The sequence below is a fragment of the Phalacrocorax aristotelis genome, chromosome 1 (assembly GCF_949628215.1).
Source record: "Phalacrocorax aristotelis chromosome 1, bGulAri2.1, whole genome shotgun sequence".
NCBI classification, from domain to species: domain Eukaryota; kingdom Metazoa; phylum Chordata; class Aves; order Suliformes; family Phalacrocoracidae; genus Phalacrocorax; species Phalacrocorax aristotelis.
In genome coordinates, this window is record NC_134276.1 from 101,459,908 (window position 1) to 101,480,597 (window position 20,690).

General features: G+C 41.7%; 2 protein-coding genes across 5 annotated transcripts in view; both read right to left on the reverse strand.

The window, feature by feature from the left end:
- Positions 1 to 12,094, reverse strand: part of MORC3 (MORC family CW-type zinc finger 3) — a 31,477-nt gene extending 19,383 nt beyond the window's left edge. Inside the window, exons 1-5 of one of the 2 annotated variants that reach the window (XM_075100048.1) lie at positions 11,872 to 12,024; positions 6,621 to 6,693; positions 2,790 to 2,922; positions 1,476 to 1,690; positions 314 to 461 (exon numbers count right to left, since the gene is read on the reverse strand). In XM_075100048.1, the coding sequence (XP_074956149.1) occupies positions 314 to 461; positions 1,476 to 1,690; positions 2,790 to 2,922; positions 6,621 to 6,693; positions 11,872 to 11,910 (608 nt within the window). In that variant the 5' untranslated portion in view covers positions 11,911 to 12,024. Of the gene's footprint in view, positions 1 to 313; positions 462 to 1,475; positions 1,691 to 2,789; positions 2,923 to 6,620; positions 6,694 to 11,871 lie in introns of both variants that reach the window. The other variant, XM_075100054.1, reaches the window with a different exon arrangement.
- A 2,415-nt stretch (positions 12,095 to 14,509) lies between these two features.
- DOP1B (DOP1 leucine zipper like protein B) overlaps positions 14,510 to 20,690 on the reverse strand; it is a 53,259-nt gene continuing 47,078 nt past the window's right edge. For all 3 annotated transcript variants that reach the window (XM_075100081.1, XM_075100070.1, XM_075100092.1), the window contains 3 exons: positions 19,110 to 19,259; positions 18,496 to 18,625; positions 14,510 to 17,819 (listed from right to left, as the gene is read on the reverse strand). In XM_075100081.1, coding sequence (XP_074956182.1) covers positions 17,562 to 17,819; positions 18,496 to 18,625; positions 19,110 to 19,259 — 538 coding nt within the window. In that variant the 3' untranslated portion in view covers positions 14,510 to 17,561. The remainder of the gene's footprint in view (positions 17,820 to 18,495; positions 18,626 to 19,109; positions 19,260 to 20,690) is intronic.

A 20,690-nucleotide genomic window follows, 5' to 3' on the forward strand; every position in this document is an offset into this window, starting at 1 on the left:
ATTCATAATTTCATAGCTCTGAAAGAACAGATAATTTATCTATTTCAGTCTTCCTTCTGGCAAAAGCAACAGTATCTTATCAAAGCAAAATATGAAGTCCTTTATGTTCTCCTTCCTTCTGCTTTGTTACCTGAGATATTAGCAGCAGCTCCCATGCAACATTATGGCCCTTCAGTCATGCAAGTTTGAATCTAGTTTCCCGGTTACAGCTAACTGCCCACAGTCTTTTGGAATTATTCCACAAAAAAACCTTGTATGTTTGCATACACTGAAAGATAACAAACTGAGAGATAAGAGGTGGACTTCATCTTACCTTCTAAGATTCCAAATGATAATTCTTGTTCCTTTTTTCCCTATTATAGCATCTAGCTCGGCCAGTAACTTCTCCTCAGTAGGGAACAAAGAATGTGTTAAGATGGCCTTCAGGCTGTTCTTGGATTCTGTTGGATCACTTATCTGTCGTAAGCATTATGTTAAAGAGAGTAACTCTGAATTAAGTAAGCTTTCAGAAGATGAGGAAACCTATAGAATCGGTAAGGTTGGAAAAGACCCCTAAGATCATCGAGTCCAACGGCTAACCTATCACTGTCAAGTTCACCACTAAACCATATCCTCAAGCATCACATCTACCCTTCTTTTAAATACCTCCAGGGATGGAGACTCAACCACCTCCCTGGGCAGCCTGTTCCAATGTTTGACAACCCTTTTGGTGAAGAAGTTTTTCCTAATATCCAACCTAAACTTCCCCTGGCGCAGCTTGAGGCCGTTTCCTCTTGTCCTATCACTTGTTACTAGGGAGAATAGACCGACCCCCACCTCGCTACAACCTCCTTTCAGGTAGTTGTAGAGACCAATAAGGTCTCCCCTCAGCCTCCTTTTCTCCAAGCTAAACAACCCCAGATCCCTCAGCCACTCCTCATAAGACTTGTGCTCTAGACCCTTCACCAACTTCACTGCCCTTCTTTGGACCTCGATGTCCTTCTTGCAGTGAGGGGCCCAAAACTGAACACAGAACTCAAGGTGGGGCCTCACCAGTGCCGAGTACAGGGGCACGATCACCTCCCTGCTCCTGCTGGCCACACTATTCCTGATACAAGCCAGGGTGCTGTTGGCCTTCTTGGCCGCCTGAGCACACTGCCAGCTCACGTTCAGCCAGGTGTCAACCAACACCCCCAGGTCCTTTTCCTCCAGGCAGCTCTCCAGCCACTCCTCCCCAACCCTGTAGCATTGCGTGGGGTTGTTGTGACCCAAGTGCAGGACCCGGCAACAGTATCCTGTACTCACTTCACAGGTCCTCATTCCACATCTCAGAGTTCCTACAAATTTAAAGGCTTTATCAAATTGTAGCCTTCCTTGCATCTTACAATTTATTTAGGGTATCTGTAAGATTAGACAAGGAGATTTCCTGTGCTGATATTATCACCCAATTTTGTGTGTACTCATAACTTTTCATTCGGAAATTGTTGAAAGGATATGTTGGTTGTTGAACGTCACTATAGGAACCATGACATGTTCTGCTTTTGTGACTTCAAGGAAAGTCTGAGATAACAGACCCACACTCATGGTTTCTCCATTCTTGGTGAAGACTATTGCATCTTTTCCCAGGCGCATAGACCCTGATTTAAACCCATTTCCATACAGTCCCACTGGAACACGGCCATTCATCACAGATTTCTCACTGAAGCCAAAGCTGAAACATACAAAAACATTAGAAGAGTGTAAAAAAAACCAACCCTGTAAAACTTGAAAACCCAAAAGTGCATGCAAGACTTGCCAAATTAAGACTTAAACAGGAGTTAATCTCTTGTTTTAGAGATGTGGGACTACTGAACAATTAAACAATGCACACTAAAGCAAATCTTGAAAGTTACCCATATAACATTGCTAAAGCCACACTGCAGGAGTTCAGGAAAGTGTACTTTATTCTTTAAATATGAAAAAGAAATACCACCTGTCTGGAATCATGCAACAAGCATCCTTATGGAATTCTAGTAGTTACCCTGTGGCCCCTAAAGCTTTTTTCCCACCCCCTCCACTTGCTTGAAAATCCATGATCTACAAATTTTCCATTAGTAACTACACATTACGTTTAAAGTAAAACAGGTAACTGTATATGGAACATGGATGTTACTATTAATTAAGAGCTTTCTTGCTATCTAACAGAAAGAAAAATAACAGTTTGAATTCAAGCTTCCTCAAGTTTAAACCCAGAGATTTATCTGCAGGCAAAGCAGTCTTTCATACTAAAAGAGCAATTGAACAGCCACCTCTTTGCTAACTGTAGAAACAGAAGGTGCGGAAAGATCAGTTCAAACCCTAGAGAATATTTAAAGACAAATAGATCACATCAGTATAACTATAATCCCCTTAAGTTTTCCACAACACCTTCTATTTTCAGTACTCCAATGTTGAACTGAATCTCCCCTTTTCTCTTGCTAACTTAAACTAAAGCGATCTTGAATAAAGAAATTTAAATTCTCCTTAGCACCACTAAAGGGCACAACAGAGAGTTTACACAGCACAACCACTGCATAGAAGGTTAAATGGGAAGGTTGACAGAAAGGATAAAAGGAAATTATTAGATAAAAAGACACTGACAAAGTTGTGTCAGAGTTTTACTATCATCCATATATTCTAGAGTCTCACTTGGATAATTGCTCACCTTCAGAGATGTTAAGCTTATGAACAAAATTAGTTGATTATGTATGATAAAAAGCAATAAGCTGAGCAATAACAGAACTAGAAGTTGAAATTTTTTCAAGAAAAAAATTGCAGAAGAGGTTATCCACCTTAGCATTTTGTGCAGCTTCTCTGAGTTCATGCCATTTCCATTATCAGTGAATGTCAAGCATATGTTGTCGTTTATCACCGTTTTGTCTATCCATATCTGTTTAGCACTCACATCTGGGTCATAAGCATTATCTGAAGAGAAAGAAAGCAAACAAGGGTGGGATAGTAAAAAGCAAAAATTAAACAGTTTGTGTGAACATATTTTGAAATGTTTAATTCCATTGAAGATGTCAGTAACTCTTCCAAAGTTATTTAAATTCATACATAGCACACAACAGAGGCTTATCTAGCAGGAATACATATATAATCAATCTGAATGTTAGTCTTGCAACACTGCCAAACAGCTACATAGAGTAGCTGTCCCTAACTTTATTATGGTGCTATGCTTGCACATATGTTTAAGGTAGTTCCCCAACTGTGGGCCTACAACCCTGAGAAGTCACATGCTAAATTAATGGTGCTCTAAAATTGCAGCCATTTTTCAGGTCTGCAGTTAGGTATGTAATACAGTTGCAGAGATTTTGTGCTGGCACAGATATAAATTTCTCAGCTAAGTCACAGAGTATTAGTCAACTTTTGCACAGAAGCAAAAAGCCATAGCTTTTAATAAAGTAGAAATTACATATAAATCTAAGTCTCCTAAAACACTATCTTCTTTATAAATGACAACACTAAATAAAAACATTACAATGAAACAGTTGCATCAAAACCTGGCAAACCTTGCCTGAAAACAACACACAATTTTCCAGCTAGTACTGATGACAGTAATATATAGGCAAAAATTTAGGTGGAGACGGGTGGCCCAAACATGAGAATAGAAAACGAAACCAAGACACGTTTCTACTTTCGTTTCCCGTCCTGCTGGCAGCTGTTGCAATATGTACTTTCTCCTAGTCATGCAAACACGTCTTCTGCCTGGCTCTCAGGGTGCTAGGTTACTGTCCACAATGCAGACAGTGGCACATCACTAATGTACATGGCTGCAAGAACATCCTACCTGCTGTGGGCCTGCGGGCTTTTAAATTGGGAAATCAGATTTGAAATACTATCACAACTTCAGATAATCCAATTTGAGACACTAAAAAAAAAATAAGGCAAGCAAAAAACCTGAAGCCCAACTCCCTGCATCCCAGAATTCTGTGGGAAACAGTATTCTATCCCAGCTAAACTTTTAACTCCACAGGTGCAGGAGATTTAGGTGAAAAAATTATTGCTGCTCTGCTACCAAATCACTTCCGTATTAACGGAGACAAGTGTCACAAATATGTATTTTGCTAGTGCAAATTGTTCAAGTCTAAGAAGGGAAATACAATATATTTTAGACTAAGCTTTTTATTTACAGAATTTGAAAGAGCTTACAGCATTGCTACTGCAGTGAAAGATAAACCATGGCTCCACAAACAATTATTGGAAGTAAAACTAGTTTAAATATCATCTGCCGTAATACCACTTTCTTGCATCTCTTTTCCTCCCTTCCCCCAGCAATGTGCTACTCATGGGATTTGCGAGGGGGGAAAAGCACAGGGAAGAAGAGGGGCGAGATGTGATGGCAGCAAAGGCAGTGCCCCTGCATCACTGCCTGTTTTGCAAGTTCAGCTGAGGGTCATAAACAGCTCAAGCCAACATTGTGGCCTATAAAAAATCCTCACAGCTTGGTAGCTTGCTTTCTATAAGCATACAGCACAAACTGCATCCACAGTGAAAAAGTTCATAAAATATATTTCAGCATCAACAAAAGAGAACGTTTCAAGTACAACTGAAAGTACTCCTCTAAGAACATAATTTGTACAGATCTTCTGATTTGCTGGCTCACCAACTCTCTCCCATTTACCCTCTTCCAAGTATCACCATTAGTTCATCTAAATTTAATCTGATTGAGGACTAATAGGAGAAGGCAGCAATATAACCATCAAAAAGTTGACAGGAGACACTAAAGCTTAAAAGGCAAATTTTAGCATACAGACCATTAATGTCCTAGGCAAGTTTGCATAAACTAAAATTCAGGCCTCCATAATGTAACCCTATTTATATATTTGATATTTGGCATATGGTAGAGCCTTACATAATACATGAAAGAGAGATTAAAAAACTTATTTAAAACAACATGACTAACTTGAAGCCTTTACAACCAATATGTTGCTACTATGCTTTTGAAGCTTTGTTAAAGCAACACATATGACAAATCAGAGGCAAAGGAAGAAAAGTTTGCACGCCTTCTGCAGCACATGTACCTTCATTCCAGCCAGGTATAGGGTGATAAAACAGCTGAAATGACTTGATGTATTGTTACCCCCCCCAAACAGTCAGCCCTTCCTGCAGTCATGTGGTTCCGGTTGTTCTGGCTTCCTGCTTTGAGACAGCTCTGGCCTTACCTAGCTGAAAAATTCCTATTTTCTTTTGTTAGGTTAATTTTCTGAATTAGCAACAGGGAAACTCAGTGCACAGGAAGCAAAGGAATGTGTGACCAGAAGAGTTGCTCCCTCTGGCAGCTGCAAACTGCTAGATAAGCTTGGCAAGCCTTTCCAAGCCACACCTTTACATTGAGGAACCAGTTAAAGAAAGTCTGCTAACCATTCCCTAACCTGGGAAACACGCAACTCAAGATATGCAGTTAACAGCTATTCAAAATCAAAGGCAAGGCAATCAACAGGAGCTAATAAATTAACCAGATACACAACCCCCAGCTAACAGCGGATGACAGAGACAATAATAAAGAGCAGAACTCTTAGAACACTGACAGATGGACTGTTAGATGGAACTACCCAACCAGCACCCTGAAGATATTCAGCCAGAAACTTGGTTAACCCAAAAGAAGAAAATTACGATGTTTGAGGGGTATTGTGACCATGTGCATAAATTATTATTGGATGTTTTGAGGAAGCATTGAAGAAAAGGAAAAGAAAAAGTCAAAGTGGATGGGAGAATGGTATAATGGTGGGGGACAGGAAACAATACAGGCTGATTGTGTGCAAGTTGGCTGCTGGTCAGTATGCTTGTGTGGTTGGACCCTGTGCCACTCTGTTGTACATTCTTACTAAACACTATTTCTAATGACTTCCTGTGTGAGCGTGCTCTCTATTCTCAATGTGTGCTTGTATACATTTGTTCTGCTAGCAAGCTTCAAGGTAGACAAGCCAGCAATCGTTGAGACCCAAGGTCTAAGCCAGCAACTGGTAAAAAGCCCAGGTCACAGGTACTGGAAGGACTGCCAGGTCTTGGCAAAACACCCAGAAACCTGGGTAAGCATGAGTGATAAGTGAGTGAGAGTACTCATGTGTGCCCCTAGTGAACTTTAAACCTGGTTAGCCAGGAAGCAGGAGAGGATAAAGCCATGTGTGCTGTTCACATTTCAAGCATCGCTTGTGTTTACATGGATTCTTGCAAAATTACTGTCCTCTTGTCTGTGCTAATCTGGCCGTGGCCAGCTGTTTCTGTACAGGATGCAAGTGTGCACACACATCTTTGGAATGTGCACTCAGGCTTACTACTCTTTGGGCCTGGGAACAGCAAAAAGCTGTAGGCTTGCATGTGGTGGGCTAGAAGAGAACAAAGTCTCTCGGTCCCACAGCCTTCTATATTTGGCAAACCTTAATAAATTCAGTAAGAAGAAACTGGCAAATCCTACAAGGCCCTGGCAACAGATCTCAGGTAGTACTTATGCTGTTAAGAAAGAAAAAAGTCAATTGGAATGTACAAAAAAACCCGGATGTTGTAATATTCTGAATGGTAACAATAGGATCAACTCCTTCCCCTACCTGAAGGGAAAAAGATTTTACAACAAGAAAAAGTTATTACAATCAAGTACTCAGGCAAACTATCGATCCACATACCTATAAGTTCTGCAATTGCACTGAAAGGCCAGGTGTGACTGGTAGAGTTGGTATGCAAGAACTTTGGACAAAGCTGAAATAAACCACAAACAACGGCATTAGTTTGCGCTCTTCAATAAAACCAAGCCAGAAAACAGTACGCTAAAAAAAGTAACATTAAATGAAGCAGTTTTGTACAACACTACCAAAAGGCTGTTATTTAATTTACTTTTAGATATTGGCATACGAACACCTTTTAAAGAGAACATTAATAGAACTATTAAAGACAAAAGAGCAATACAGAACTCCAAGTATCATACCATATTCTGAGCATGGCTTATATTGTCATCATATCAAACTCTATTTTTATAAAAATATAAGGAACTATTGCTATATATTGATGCTAGAGGTTACAGAAAACATCAAAAGCCTCAGTCCACATCTAGTAACAGAAGCACATGCTCTCAAGTGTTAAAAATGTACATCTTAAAACATGATTATTAAACTGAATCTGAAAAGTGAGCAGTACCTAATATACTCAGTGGCTTCCTGTCTGATGTCATTACTCCTTTTGCCCATATTGATCAAAATCACCTGTCAGATTCTCTCAACTAGTGGTTTGTGCTTTTAGCAATTTGTTCTCATACATTTTATCCTCGCTTTTGATAAGATGTAACCAGAGGAACATAGCTATTAGATGAGAATATGCAAATAAAGTACCTATTTATGGGATTTATCTTACAGATGTCAGAGACAAAAGTACTCTCAAGTAATTTATGAAAGCCTGGGTTCATATATATCCACCTAGATCAAAGTACTAGAAAAAACAGAACTAAATATCCATATAACTTAAGGATTTGCCAATGCAATGTTCGGAGAAATCTAACTGCTGAAACTGATACAGTTGTATTTGCATTACCAGTGAGAATATCTGCAATTATACTTCTACAAGGCCTTTAACACAAACCCACTACACATACAGGCTTAAGCCTTGCTGGCATAGTTATACTGATGGCACAAAAAGCAGTATCTAGGAATACATAACACTGGAAATAATCCTTGTATAGTGCAGTTACATTAAAAAAATAATATAACCCTCAATATATATAAAATCAGAAAAGTATTTAAATAGCGTGTACATATCAATACTTCATAAATGTTACAGTACTACACTGACAGGCACGTTTATATAGTTAGTACTAAGTCTAAATAATGGCAAGTGACCACTTCAAGTTTCCAACTTCATTTATCAGTGAAAAGTAATAATGCTACAAGGAAGTTCTAGTGCTGTAAGCCAGGCACCTGCAGCCCTAGTTCAGATCAACTTAAAGTGCCAAGAAACCTCACCTTGATTCTAAGGTCACAAGATCACAGGACACACTTTCAGACTGCAACTTAACCCCTGCATTTCTCCATTGAGCTAGAGTATAAGTATGAATAGACATCATGTTCTTCATTGCCATCTGTGCTTTAAAACTCGAGTTTTATAAAATCTGGTAAGTTGAGTCAGGCTAAATCACTGCGCCCCTTTCAAATTCCTAACAGATACTTATAAATAATTTATAATCCAAGAAGAAAATTACATAAAACCTATTAATAGTAATCTCACGTATTCCATCGTAAATGGTTAAAAGGATCTTTTGATTTCTTCCTCTGCCATACAGTAACTCAGTGGATCTTAAGACCTCTGTATCATTCTCTTCACTTCAGCCTTTCACAGTGCTGGCAGCATTTGTTCCTTCGCTTTCTAAGTTTCATGGTAAAAATATACAAGAAACAACTGGGGGTTTTGTCCTGTCTGAAATCCCTCCTTGTCAAAACATAAACACTAACATTAAAAAAAAACCAAACCCAAACCAAAAACAACCCACCGCACAGATGTACATTAAAGAATTCAGCATCTGCTCAACTCGCTGCTGAAATATTTCTCTGCTGCTAGCAGTGAGAAACTTCAACCATACAACCCAGGTAGACTGGGAGTTACTACTGGCATTGTAACCTCAGCAATATGGACTTGACAAAAAGTCCTGACTGTAGTTTTGATAAAGGCATGAATTCACAGTTGTGAACCTCCCCTGGTCACTGGACAAGGGTGATGAAGGAAGGAGCCTCAGCATCATCAACACTGACATAATCACAGTAAGCGTCCTTTTTTTCTGTGAAGCAAGTGAAGTGTACATGTACACGGCAAGAAAATCTCTTTGCACATTGCCCATGTAACACAACGCTTCTCCAACCCTCATTTCACTGCTGCATACTAGTGATCAACTTTGAAAAGAACAGCCTTTTAAAGAAACAGCATCGTCTACAAACATACACAAGAATTGTGCTGATCTTCTCTGGACCGTTGTTTCAAGTGGTAAGGCTTTGAGAAAGGCTGGAAGGTGGTACACAGAACTAGGAACTTGTGGAGAGGTACAGGAAATGAGAAGATATGGGTTGGAACATGGGAACTGTAAGAAACCGATTCTTGGCTCTGGTATCTCCCCCAGCAAAAGGCAAACGAATATCCCACAATGTATTTCACAGAAAAGTCTACCTCGGAGCAAACAGCACCATTTGCTTACGTGAGGCACTGAAACAAGGGCACACGACAAAACCAGATTAGAAAACCCAGAGAACAGTGGTTTAAGGCTTGCAGCACCTTGATAGTGTGCTTCAGGGCATACCCAGCTGTGAGCAGCAACTCATCAGGAAGTATTTAAGCCCATTTTGTCCCCTAACACTTCATTTCATCAAACCACCACTCTAATTAGCTAATGAATACTTGAAGCTAGATACAGTAAGAAAGAGTTAGTCCCCTGTTAAACACTCACTTTTAGCTATGTTAGCATAACAGTAGCTGAGACGATTCACTGGCTTTGTTCACTGGGCCCAATACGTTTTGTTGCTAAGTGGGGTTTGGTTAGTTTCACTTTTCCTCCTGTGATCAGTGCAGCCAAATTCCTTTTGGAGATAGAACTAAACCTCCCCCTCCTTCAGAGTGCATATACAGATCACGTTATAAAAAGGCTCAGCTGCACTAAAGAGGAGCATCTCCTACAATTATGACCAGCAAATATTTAAGAACAAAGCAGCTTATCTCTCAAAAATGACAGACAGCTCTGGGAAGTTTAATTCTCCAAGAAAACTGGAACTCTTCCATCCCTTGCAGAACATAATGCATGCACAAATCAAATTACCACTGAACAATCTGTCCTGTATTAAAATGTTTTGCAGCTTTTTGGGGAACAAGCCCACTGCCATTTTCCCCCTCTTGCTTTTATCCCACCCAGCTGCTTGTTTCCTTCCTGATATGTTCTCCTTTCTTCCCCCCAGTTATGCTAGTCCGCTTACATGGCCGTGTAATGAACCCCATCGGGTAGCAGATCCAAAACAAAAATAATTTTTAAATCATATTTTTAATTTGGATCACTTCCCTGATCTGTCTCATCATGCAACTGAGCAAAAAATTTACCAGAGCAATAGGAGGAGATAAATGCCAGTATGGGAACGAATTACCAGGCCTGCTCACGCTGCTTGTTTTGTCTATATATGCTTCTGAAACTAGTGGAAATATTTTTGTGAAATCCAACATATTTCCAAACAGCTGCTGACAGAAGAGGCTGTGAACATCAGCTCTCTATTGCTGTCTAGAAAATAGAACCTTTTACACTGTAAGACACAACCTGTTAAAAAACTTATCAGCTGCTTCAGTTCTTTAGCGAAACCCTACGAAAATCACAGCTTTCACTGGCAATAGACTGAATGGGAACTTTCAGTTATGACTACTGACAAACAAAACCAAACAGCACCCTAAAAATAATTCAGAAAGTTACCAGTTGCACCAACTTTAGCTTAGATTTCTCATCTGTATCTGTAAGAGTTCAGCTTGCCGAAGCGATTTCAACTTGAGAACAATTTTGAAGTCTGCAGTCTAACTTGTGATAGGTAGTTTTTTTGCAAAGGCTGATTATTCACGCTGATGTATTTTCTCCCCTCGAGAAGACTAACAATGTATTAAAAATCAAAGGGAGGCTTCCCTCCTCTTTTTTAGTTCCTAAACACTGTGTTAGCTAAAGTAGAAGGAGAACACTCCTCTAATAAAATATATCAAACTGTGGGCTTCAAACACTTACAAGAATTATAGACCTGAAATGGAAGTGTAATTCTTGAACTTCAAGTAGATGACATTTATAGCTAACCCCTACGAGCATAGCAATTTATATTAAGGTAATTTAAGCAGTGCTGAGCATATATTAACGTTTGTTTTTTCACTCAAATGCTCGACAAGTTATTTAACTGTAACGATCCAGCTTCTTTCCACTACTCTATAAGTAAGGCTATGAACCAGGCGTTTGTAACTTTAAGTGTGACTTATAGGCATAGATAGCAGAAGTCAGAAAGGCTTTAAAAAGCCCCGTTGTGTCAACGATGTATCAAACAACTGAAAAAATAGGTTTAACTTAATTTGTATCAGCACAAATAAGGAAATGACCAGGTGTCACGAAAGGACAGCAAAGAGCAACACCGTGACTGAAAAGCAGAATACAGTCGCGGATTTAATTGCACGCACATTCATCACCCTTGTTAAAATGCAATTAGGCCTCGTGCAAAAAGAGGTTAAGGTTTTAAGCTACGAGCTTCCAACTAGAGGTCACCGCGTTCACCACTAACTACACCCGTGTAGCTACGCGAACGCAGGTTCAGAGCCGACGACCGGCTGCGCAACGCCCCCGTGCCCCCAGGAGCCCACCCACGGACTGCATCCACCTTCCCCTCCCGCCCCGCCGGAGCCAGCCGCCCGGCTGGGGGCCGAGGTGGGTGACAGGCCCCCCGCGGGCCTCCCCCGCCCCGGTGCCCGGCACCCGCCGCTCTTCCCCTCGGCGAAGACGAGGGAAGTCCGAGGCGAGGAGGGGGGCGCCGGTGTATGTGAGGCGACGCGCTCCGGAGCCAGCCCTTCCCAACACTTGGCCGACAACTTTTCACCCCCGGAGAGGCGAGACGTCGCCCCCGGCCCGGGCAGGCTCCGCTCCCCGCTTTTACTGAGGAAAAGGGACGAAGCTGTTGAAGCGGCGGCCCGGCAGCTCCCGTTCCCGCCCCAGCGCCCTGCCCCATGGGCCTCGCACAGGCACCCCCGCTCCCCCCCGGCTGTCGGGCGGCCCCGGCCCCGCGCCGCCCCCCGCGGCGGGGGCCACCGGGGGAGGACAGAGACCGTCCCCTCAGGAACGCGTCGTCCCGTCCCGTCCCCGCCCGAGCCCCGCTGGCCCCGCGGGGGATCCGCGCCACCCACCGCGCTGAGGCGGATGCCGCCCTGTGTTTTCGCCGCCATCTTTTGTGCCGCAGCAAGAGCCGGGGCGGGAAGCGGCAGGGGGAGGCGCTGGGGAGCGCCCGAGGACCCGCACTTCCTCCTCGCCAGGCTTCCGCCGCCCGGCCCGCCCGCTCCCGGGGCGAGGCGGGGCCTTGCCGTCGAGGCCGCGCCCGCTCCCGGCGACCGGCGGGGGTGGGAGGGTGTGCGGCTGTTTCGGGAAGGCGGCAGTTGCTGCGCGGCGCCGCCAGGCGGGCGTGCCCTTTTTTGGTGCAGCGCACCGCGATCCCGCTTCCCTCAGAGCGGCGGGGAGCAGCCCGGGGCGGGGCGGGGCGGGGCGGGTGATCGCTGCGGCCGGCCCTGTAGGCAGCTCTCCCGTCAGGCGGGGCGGCGGCTGCCGCGCCGTGCTCTCGCCGCCGGTGGAGGGGTTGGCCCGCCGGCGCCGCTGCTGCTCCTCTGCCGGCGGCGTCGGGGCTGTAACGCCGCTTTCCCGGCGGCAGCACCCGTTTAAATGAGTAATGGACACGGAGCGAGGTGGGAGAGCGCCGATACCGGCCCCGGGGCGTGGACTGCGGGCTCGGCCCGAGGTGGTCAGCCGCCCTCGACCCCCGCGGCCGCCCGCCCTCCCGGCTCCTCGGAGGCAGCCGGTTTCACCGCAGAAGCGTCCCGCAGTTCGGAACGTGAGACGGAGCCTACCTCGTACGGGGAGCAGGAGTCCGCGCGGGAGGCTTCAGCGCTACCTGTTTCTGTAGAGCTATTCTATAGGAATTCTGTATTTCTATAGAGTATTCTGGAGAGCTGCGTACAAGGAACCGCTGTTCTTCTGCAAGCGGAGGACAGAATTCACGTTTCATTCGTGCTGTTTACTCCCAGAACTAAATTCCTCAGGTGTCTCATTAAAATTACTATGGTTCCGCTATTGGCACATACTTTGAGCTCTGCATGGCGTATTTTGAGCTGTGCATGCTTACTTAAGTCCAGATTTCCGATTTTCATCCTGGAGGACTTCTAAAAGCCCAACTGTTTTACACTGCATTTACAGCTGGGAAACTCCCTGGTGCCTATTACAAACTGGGTACGTGCTACTCTTCAACTCCTCTTGTAGTTCTGTACATCCCGTAATATCAGATTTCTACAGCTGAAGGGGAGCTGTGGTTGGGTGGTGGACCGACAGAAAAAAAAAAAGACGGCGACAAATCAAAACAAACAACAAAACACTCAGAGACGTAGGTACACATTGCAAGAGAAACTAAGAAGAAAAGCCTGAGATAATTCATGGTGACTGAAACCTTACAGGCCACTTACCCTTTAGTTGAGGAGCAGCCTTTGACAAATGTTGGGAGAAATGCTTTCCCCTGCTGCCTTCAGCAAAAACCTTTTATTTTTCTTCCCCCATGCCTCCCCACTGGTGGGCCTCACAACCCTGCCCACCAACATCAGTGAGATTAATGACAGCATTGGGGTTGCAAGGAATGCATCATGCCTGCATGGATGCCTCCACTCAGGGAATTATAATGGAAAACATACCTCAGTCTCTATCTGGAAGCATCATCAGTTTTGATTGATCGTTTTCCTCCACCTGCCTGCTCTCTCCATTCCTTTGGTCTGTTTGCAGAAATGGGAACTAATGACCCAATCCACTGGGTGGTCACCACTGCCCTTGGCCTCTCTGATCACCAGGAGACGAAGTATTTTAAGTAGGGGAGCTGCACTGGGACAGTAATTGCAAAAAAATGGAGGTCTGCTGTTACTGCCAAACCTAAATGCCCAGCCCTGCTGTTCTTGAAGCATACACTCAAGACCAGTCTTTAGTAGTACTAGCTGTTATGCTACAGTATTTCCCAGCATACATACCACACGTATCCATGACTTTCAACATATGCAGTGTAATCAAACATAAAACTAAATGATTCTATGATTAGCAGCTTCTGAGGTGTAAATTACATCACACAACATTACAGAAGATGTAGAGACTACAGTGGAAAGGATGAACTCTGAAAAGCAGCTTTCACAGTCATCGAAACCATACTTATCTGGCCTTAGATTTTCAAGCTCAGTTGTATGGAAGGATTTTCTTCCTTCCAAATGAAAAGGCAGTACTGTACTTCCAGGGCATTTGCCCTGAAGATATGGAAGTGTACAGACTGAGGTTTGGAAAGCTCTGCCAGCAGTCCCTGATTTCCTGGGAAGAGATGCTCCCTCCATATAGGGGGTCAGTGCCTGTCGGTCAATGTTCCCTTGATGCTGCAGCAGCAGCTTCTTCCATCTGCTCTATGCAGTTCTTCCAGGCACACAAATCCAGAAAACTTATCCCAAAACCACAGGACTGGGATTGCAGGGTGGAAGGTTCTGGAATGCAAAAGATAGGGATGTATACGCTGGATCAGTAGGGGCTGTTGATGAGAGGATGAGGGAGGCAGTGGTTCAGTCTTTCCCTAGGCAAGCGTAGGGGCTAGCACAGAACCCCTGCTGCTGGGATCCGAAAGCTGAGTTTTGTGGAGTTCTGTACAGAGCCCTCATCCGTTGAAACTGAACTTGAGAGCTTTTACAGAATCAGATAAAAATTAAAACTTTGTAAGTGACCAGTAAAGGTAGACTGAAAAACGAGGAGTACATTTGAAAATGTATTTCAAATTAACATTTAATATTTTTAGAATAATTACATTCAAATATAGTATCGAATACACTTAACCATTACTTAATGCTCCTTATATTTTAAGTTCTGCTGTTCTTTGGTAGTTACCTTGGTTGCACCTACTGTTTTTTTCCTTCGGGAAAATGAAACCCTTTTGAATGTTTAAATACTTCTCCCTCTGTGTATCATGCACTGTGGCTATGCTATCTCAAAGCTGAAGTATCCAAAAGAGAAAGCCAAGCTTGGTTATTCTGAAAACAAGCAAAGAACTACACAGTGAAGCAAAAGCGTTTTCTCTCCTGTTCTTGATACTGAGTTCCAGGCTGAAGTTTTTCGCATTCTTCTACAGTGAAGTTATACTGCTTTGCCAGTACCAGTGTTAGAGCCGTACAACCCTACTCCTTCATGTGGATTTAACAGCAGTAGTGTAAGAATTAAAATTACTACAGTTAGTCCTGTAGGAATAAATGAATAAAGTTACACTGGTAGAAATACCTTTAGGCCTATGTAACTGTGCCACTCCACCACCCAAGCAGGACTTTTTTCAGTTAGAGCCCTTTCCTCCTTATTCACACCCTATTTATGATGATACAAGATCTGCTTATGTACTTATTTCTAAAGGACTTTCTCTTAAGAATTAGATTCTGCTTCAGTGAAAGGATTCTGCAGGTTACAAGTACCTGAGGCCATTTAAAGCAGCCATCTGCAGAACCACAGTACAAAGGTAAATGCATGTAGGAAGGCAGGGGTTAGAAGCAAGCGGTATTTTTGTAGAAGGTAAGATCGTCTTAGCAGTCAGAGAGTTATACAGACCTAGGTCACAGATTCTGTTTTTCAAGTTCACCACCACAGCTCGGGGGGGAAGTGACTGCTGTCCGTTCCCCTGCACATCTGAAGTACAGGCAGCCAGAGGGGGACATTCCTTTCAAGGGGAAAGATGACAAAACCCTCAATCTAAGTTACTGGTTCACCACCTCCAGTTAGTGAGAAAACTACGTGAAGACCCAGGTTTATAGCTTATTGGAGAACATAAAACAAAAGGTTTGATGGCAAAAAGTTGTCTTAGATTTTAATAGCCCATTTGACAGCATTTCATCAGGATTTTAAGGGAAATACCCAAGTATGGAATGCAACCACCAGGAAGCTGGAAGTAAAACTACCAAATAATCCTGAGTATTAACAATAGTCTCTCTAAAAATTATTGAAGATATTTAAGTAATGAACACAAACATTTAAAAAATATTCTGCTCCAATTTTCAAGTAATGCTTTAACAGGATAACTTTTCACTTGTACTCATTCCAATAGCATTAGAGATCATTAATAAATTATATTAATACAAATAATTCACATTCTTACTGACTACACAATATTACACTTCAGTCTATCACCCTCCTTAACTGTAAAAATGTACGTAAGATCCTGAAGTTTAGCATAACCCTATTATAGCGTTATCTTCATAGGGCATTACCGTATTATCATAGTAAAGCATGTTGTTCAGGGTTTATTTTAGTTTATAATCCAAAGATGAAAACTTCACATATCTGTAGGTGAAAAACACTGCAGAATAGCCTTCCATGTTTCTTTGCGAGTTTTCAAAAAAATAAATCCCTGACTTCACAACCTAGTGACGTTAAACCATACATTTTCCATGTCCTTTTTTAATTAGCAAACCCCAGAGGGAAGTCCAATACCCAGCACATTTACCTCAGTTTTGTTCTTCTAAGTAACTCAAGTAACATGTCCAGTCTGCAGATCTATCTTACAAAACCAATTTCTCTGGAGGAAAATGTGTTTAAAAGAAAAAAAAACAAAACCAAAAAAAGACCAGACAAAGCTTTTCCCCTCCCAAACAGATCAGCATTGCAAATTCAGTCAGATAATCCACTAAATATGAAAATTCAACTAAGCCTTTTGTTGTATGTGTTGCTGCAATGGTGCTTATGCGCTGGCTGTCAGAAGTGTCCTTCAGACGTGCAGCTGCACTGTTTGGTGGTAGAACTAATTGCTCTCTCCCAGGTCCCCGGCAGCGGTAGCAGTGCAGTTCCGAAATAAGCTGCATCTTGAATATTACTGTAGCCGTGGCACTGTGACTATCTCCCCAACCTCTTTTAACACCTAGGAACAGCCAAATACATTCTTCTGTATAAAAAGTGTTCTTTAGAAAAAAGAATTTTCATTTTAATTAGGCTGTTGGTATACAGCAAATTGTATTTTTACAGAATTGTCTTCCTTTAGTTGCAGTTCAGAAGTTGCAAAGTGACCTTAGTCACTGAAAGAACAAAGTTTTTTAATTTAAAAAACTGCATTAGAATATTGTTAGTCAATTAATCAAAATAAAAAACCCTCAAGTAATGTAAATTACAAAATGTTACTGCATAGCTTTGTCTTCTATGCCTGTGTTTGTCTTTTATTTAGGAATCACTAGTTCTGAAGAATGCTATTATAGTACAGAGTTGAAATTACAGACATGGTAAGTCCGCAGTTATTTGTACAATGCCAAGACTTATAAAATACATCTGCTTGAAATTTAGGTGATTTGTTTAGAACTTGGTAAGTTTTAGGACAAGTTAACGAAAGGAGAAGTAGAAGCAGACTTTAACCTCAGGAAATGGCTTATCTACAAACTGATTGTACAGTGACATGGAATATTAGCTTTTTCTTAAATTTACCTTCAGAACGCTGTTCCAAAAGCAGTTCCAAAAAACTTACTTGAAAAATTACTGGATAAATGGTACAATTGGTACTTTCAGTCAAAAATATTCTTCATTTACAAAATCTCTTTAATCCTTCATATTGAAAACAAATAAAAGAATGCAGTAACGATGATAAATTACTACTAAACTTCCCCCCCGGAACTGAAGAATCCTGCTTTTTAACACCAACTCAGAAGCCTGGATTACCGAAGAGCACTCCACAACAGCAGGAAGAAAACCCAACCCAAAATGTAGTTTCAAAACTGGTGAAGAAAGAAGAATTGCAGTAAAGTTTTCCCTTTTTTTTGCTGTTTATTCACTACGAGCCAAGTGTCCGACGTGCAGCTTAACTTTCCATGTTTTCAAGGAAGTCACGTTCAACACTCTCTTCAAGCTGTTGCAAGATCTTCATGCCATTACTGCCAACACAGTCCACAGAGAGAGATGCAGAAGTAAGTGAATTCTGGGACTCGCTCCCATTTTTTGTAAATGCGCAACACAGAGTCTTGAAGAAGGGCATAAGCTGGGTGATGCTAGATATAGAGTGGAAGTTCAAAAGAGGAAATCTGGGCTTCTTGGAAATTCCCTCAGTGTTGTTTGTTTCCTGTAAGGAAACAAACCGAGATTTACTAAAGGTTTTGCATTAAGAGACAATGTTGTTATAGCTTGTCTGGACCCTGTGCTATACACTTTTTTCATACTAAGAGATCCACAGCCTACAGCTGTATCACACTATAAATTGTTTAGAGGTATGCCGCATTGCTACTTTATTTTGATTTGAGGTTCCATTAAGTGGAAGTCTCAAGTTCAGGAAACTGCAAATTTGGACTAACCTTTAGAATCTGCTATGAAACAACAGAATACAGAGATATTTCTGAGAAGTACTAATGCCCCTATTTACTTTTCTGGAAGAATTAATATGAAACCTTAATGGTAATTTAAAAGGCTATTATGACAAACTTTTTTGACAAAGTACAGCATTCTTTTTTTTATAAATACCCATCCTGTTTGAGACAAATTGTTTTCCCTGGGTGACTGTGGGCAGATTTAAGGGAACCATAAGACAACTGCCTGTTGTTCCCTCACACTCAAAAGAAATCTGACACCTTCAGGATATATATGTGAAAGCAGGCAGATCATTTTTAAATGCACATGAATTTTATTACAATATCTAAAAACCTCTTGCCTAACTTAAAATCTTGTCACTTGTTTAGAAAAGTAAGTTGATGGATTAAAAAAAGAGAAAAGAAAAAGAGTCACATGACGCATTCTTTCTTTACCCCATATTTCGTCTTCAGCAGATCCATGATTCTTATAATGTGTGGTCTGCATTCCTGATGATTTTCTACCAGATGAGAGGTCACAGTAGATAACTCTGTGTCCACCTCTGGGACAAATGCCCATTTGTACCTGAAACAAATGGATTACTTGATTAAGATGACAGGCAGAAAAAAAAAGATCCTTGTCTGGATCATATATAGTTTAGTAGAGCACTGGTTTGTTTACAGAAAGAGCTGTCATAATTATAATTTTATGCTAATACCAGAGCCAAACTTAATGAACAAAGACGTTACTATCGTGTCAGTATTTAAATGTAACTGGCTCCAAAAAATGCAAAAACGTGCAAAGGGAAAACAAAACAGTCTCCGTCTTTCTCTTCTCCCAGTTCTTCCAAGTTAGAGAACCTCCTAATACGGATAGTGAAATCCTCCTACACTGCAAGACCAAATTGTTTTTCCAAATACCCTGAATTACATTGGTCTCAGTATCAACATGTGCACTTGTAAAAAGAACTGATGGCCAAATTAAGTCTAGAAGAAGATAGACCTGGAATCACTTTAAATGATAAGAATGGCAACAACCTGGAGAACAGGTAAATAATTGGAGGACTTACATTTGAAACAACTGCATCCTGTCAGGTGGAAAAGAAAGTGCTGTGTCCAAAAACTTACAAGCTGATAAGTACAAGGACAGCTCATTTTGCTGTATGTCAGATCCACTCCCATCACCTGAGACCTTCTGTTTGGTTATTTTGCTGTTGCTCCTGTGTTAGTTGCAATTAAGAAATGAACCATGAAAACATAAATCCACAAAGTGTTTTTCATTTGGCAAGAGAAATGTACACATTTACAGAAATGAGCACTTGCACCTGTACATGATAAAAGCTATTTTATTCTGTATAGGCACTGTGATAAATATAAAAGGCTGTTAGAAGCAAAAGTAATCTAAAATATTCAGAAAAAAAATGTGTGTTAAAATATTCAAATGCTGACTTAGCATCTCTTATTTTTGTATGCCGCTAATAAGTGCTACTTATGTTTTCTGAACATATCACTATTTCAGCTGCTGAAAAAATATCATAGAATCATAGAATCATTAAGGTTGGAAAAGACCTCTAGGATCATCAAGCCCAACCATCAACCCAACACTACCATGTCTCCTAAACCATGCCCTGAAGTACCGCTTCTACGCATCTTTTAAATACCTCCGAGGATGGTGACTCCACCACCTCTCTGGGCAGCCTGTGCCAATGCCTGACCACTCTTTCAGTGAAGAAATTTTTCCTAATATCCAATCTAAACCTCGCCTGATGCAGATTGAAGCCTCTTCCTCTTGTTCTATCGCTAGTAACTTGGGAGAAGAGACCAATCCTAAACTATGATGCATCAGTACCAGAAATACGCAAGTGCAATAACAAAAAAATCCTGTTGTCCTCTTCCTATCACAGAGAAATAAGGAAATAAATAAATAAAATTTTGCAGATACAGAACAAGTGATACCTTGAACAAAAGCTAAAAGATGGAAGGTTCCACTGTGCCTTTTGTGGTGGACAGGATGTCCTAAATTTATGCCTGGCCAATGCACCAGAATTGCTGTCTCAAATGTATATATATTTTCTTCTTGGATCAAATGGAATAGCTCAGGAGTTATTAGTAATTAAGAAAGGATCACAGATAGGAGTGGAAACTTAACCTGAGAATTTTAACAATGCTTGGGCCAGATAAGAGAGTATTAGCAATAAATGCCTCGTTGACAAGATCCTCCTAAGAGGATACAGATCAGTAGAACTTCAAGGACTAACTGTTGAAATATCCTGCTACAAAGAAGGTTGTGAATAATCAGGGAAGGCCACAAATCAGTTGGCAGTGATAAACGTAAATATTTTGACCCAGAAGGCACCGAAGCACGGAAATTGGGGGAAAGGTAATTCTGGCAGGGGGAGATTGCGACCACCGACTCAATTGAGGGACAAAAGGACTACCCCCCTACTCCTCTTGGGCATGCACAGTGAATTAAAATCACACTGTAACTTTAAATTTAAGCGAAGAAGATACAGACCAATGGAAGAAGAGGATGCGCAGTCAGGTCAATGATTATTTATTAGATAGGTGTGGTGTGTTAACTTCCATGTATAAATGTCAAAAATGAGCTCCAGTAGGTATGCACGCTAGGAGGAATTATCCCCCGTGCATCC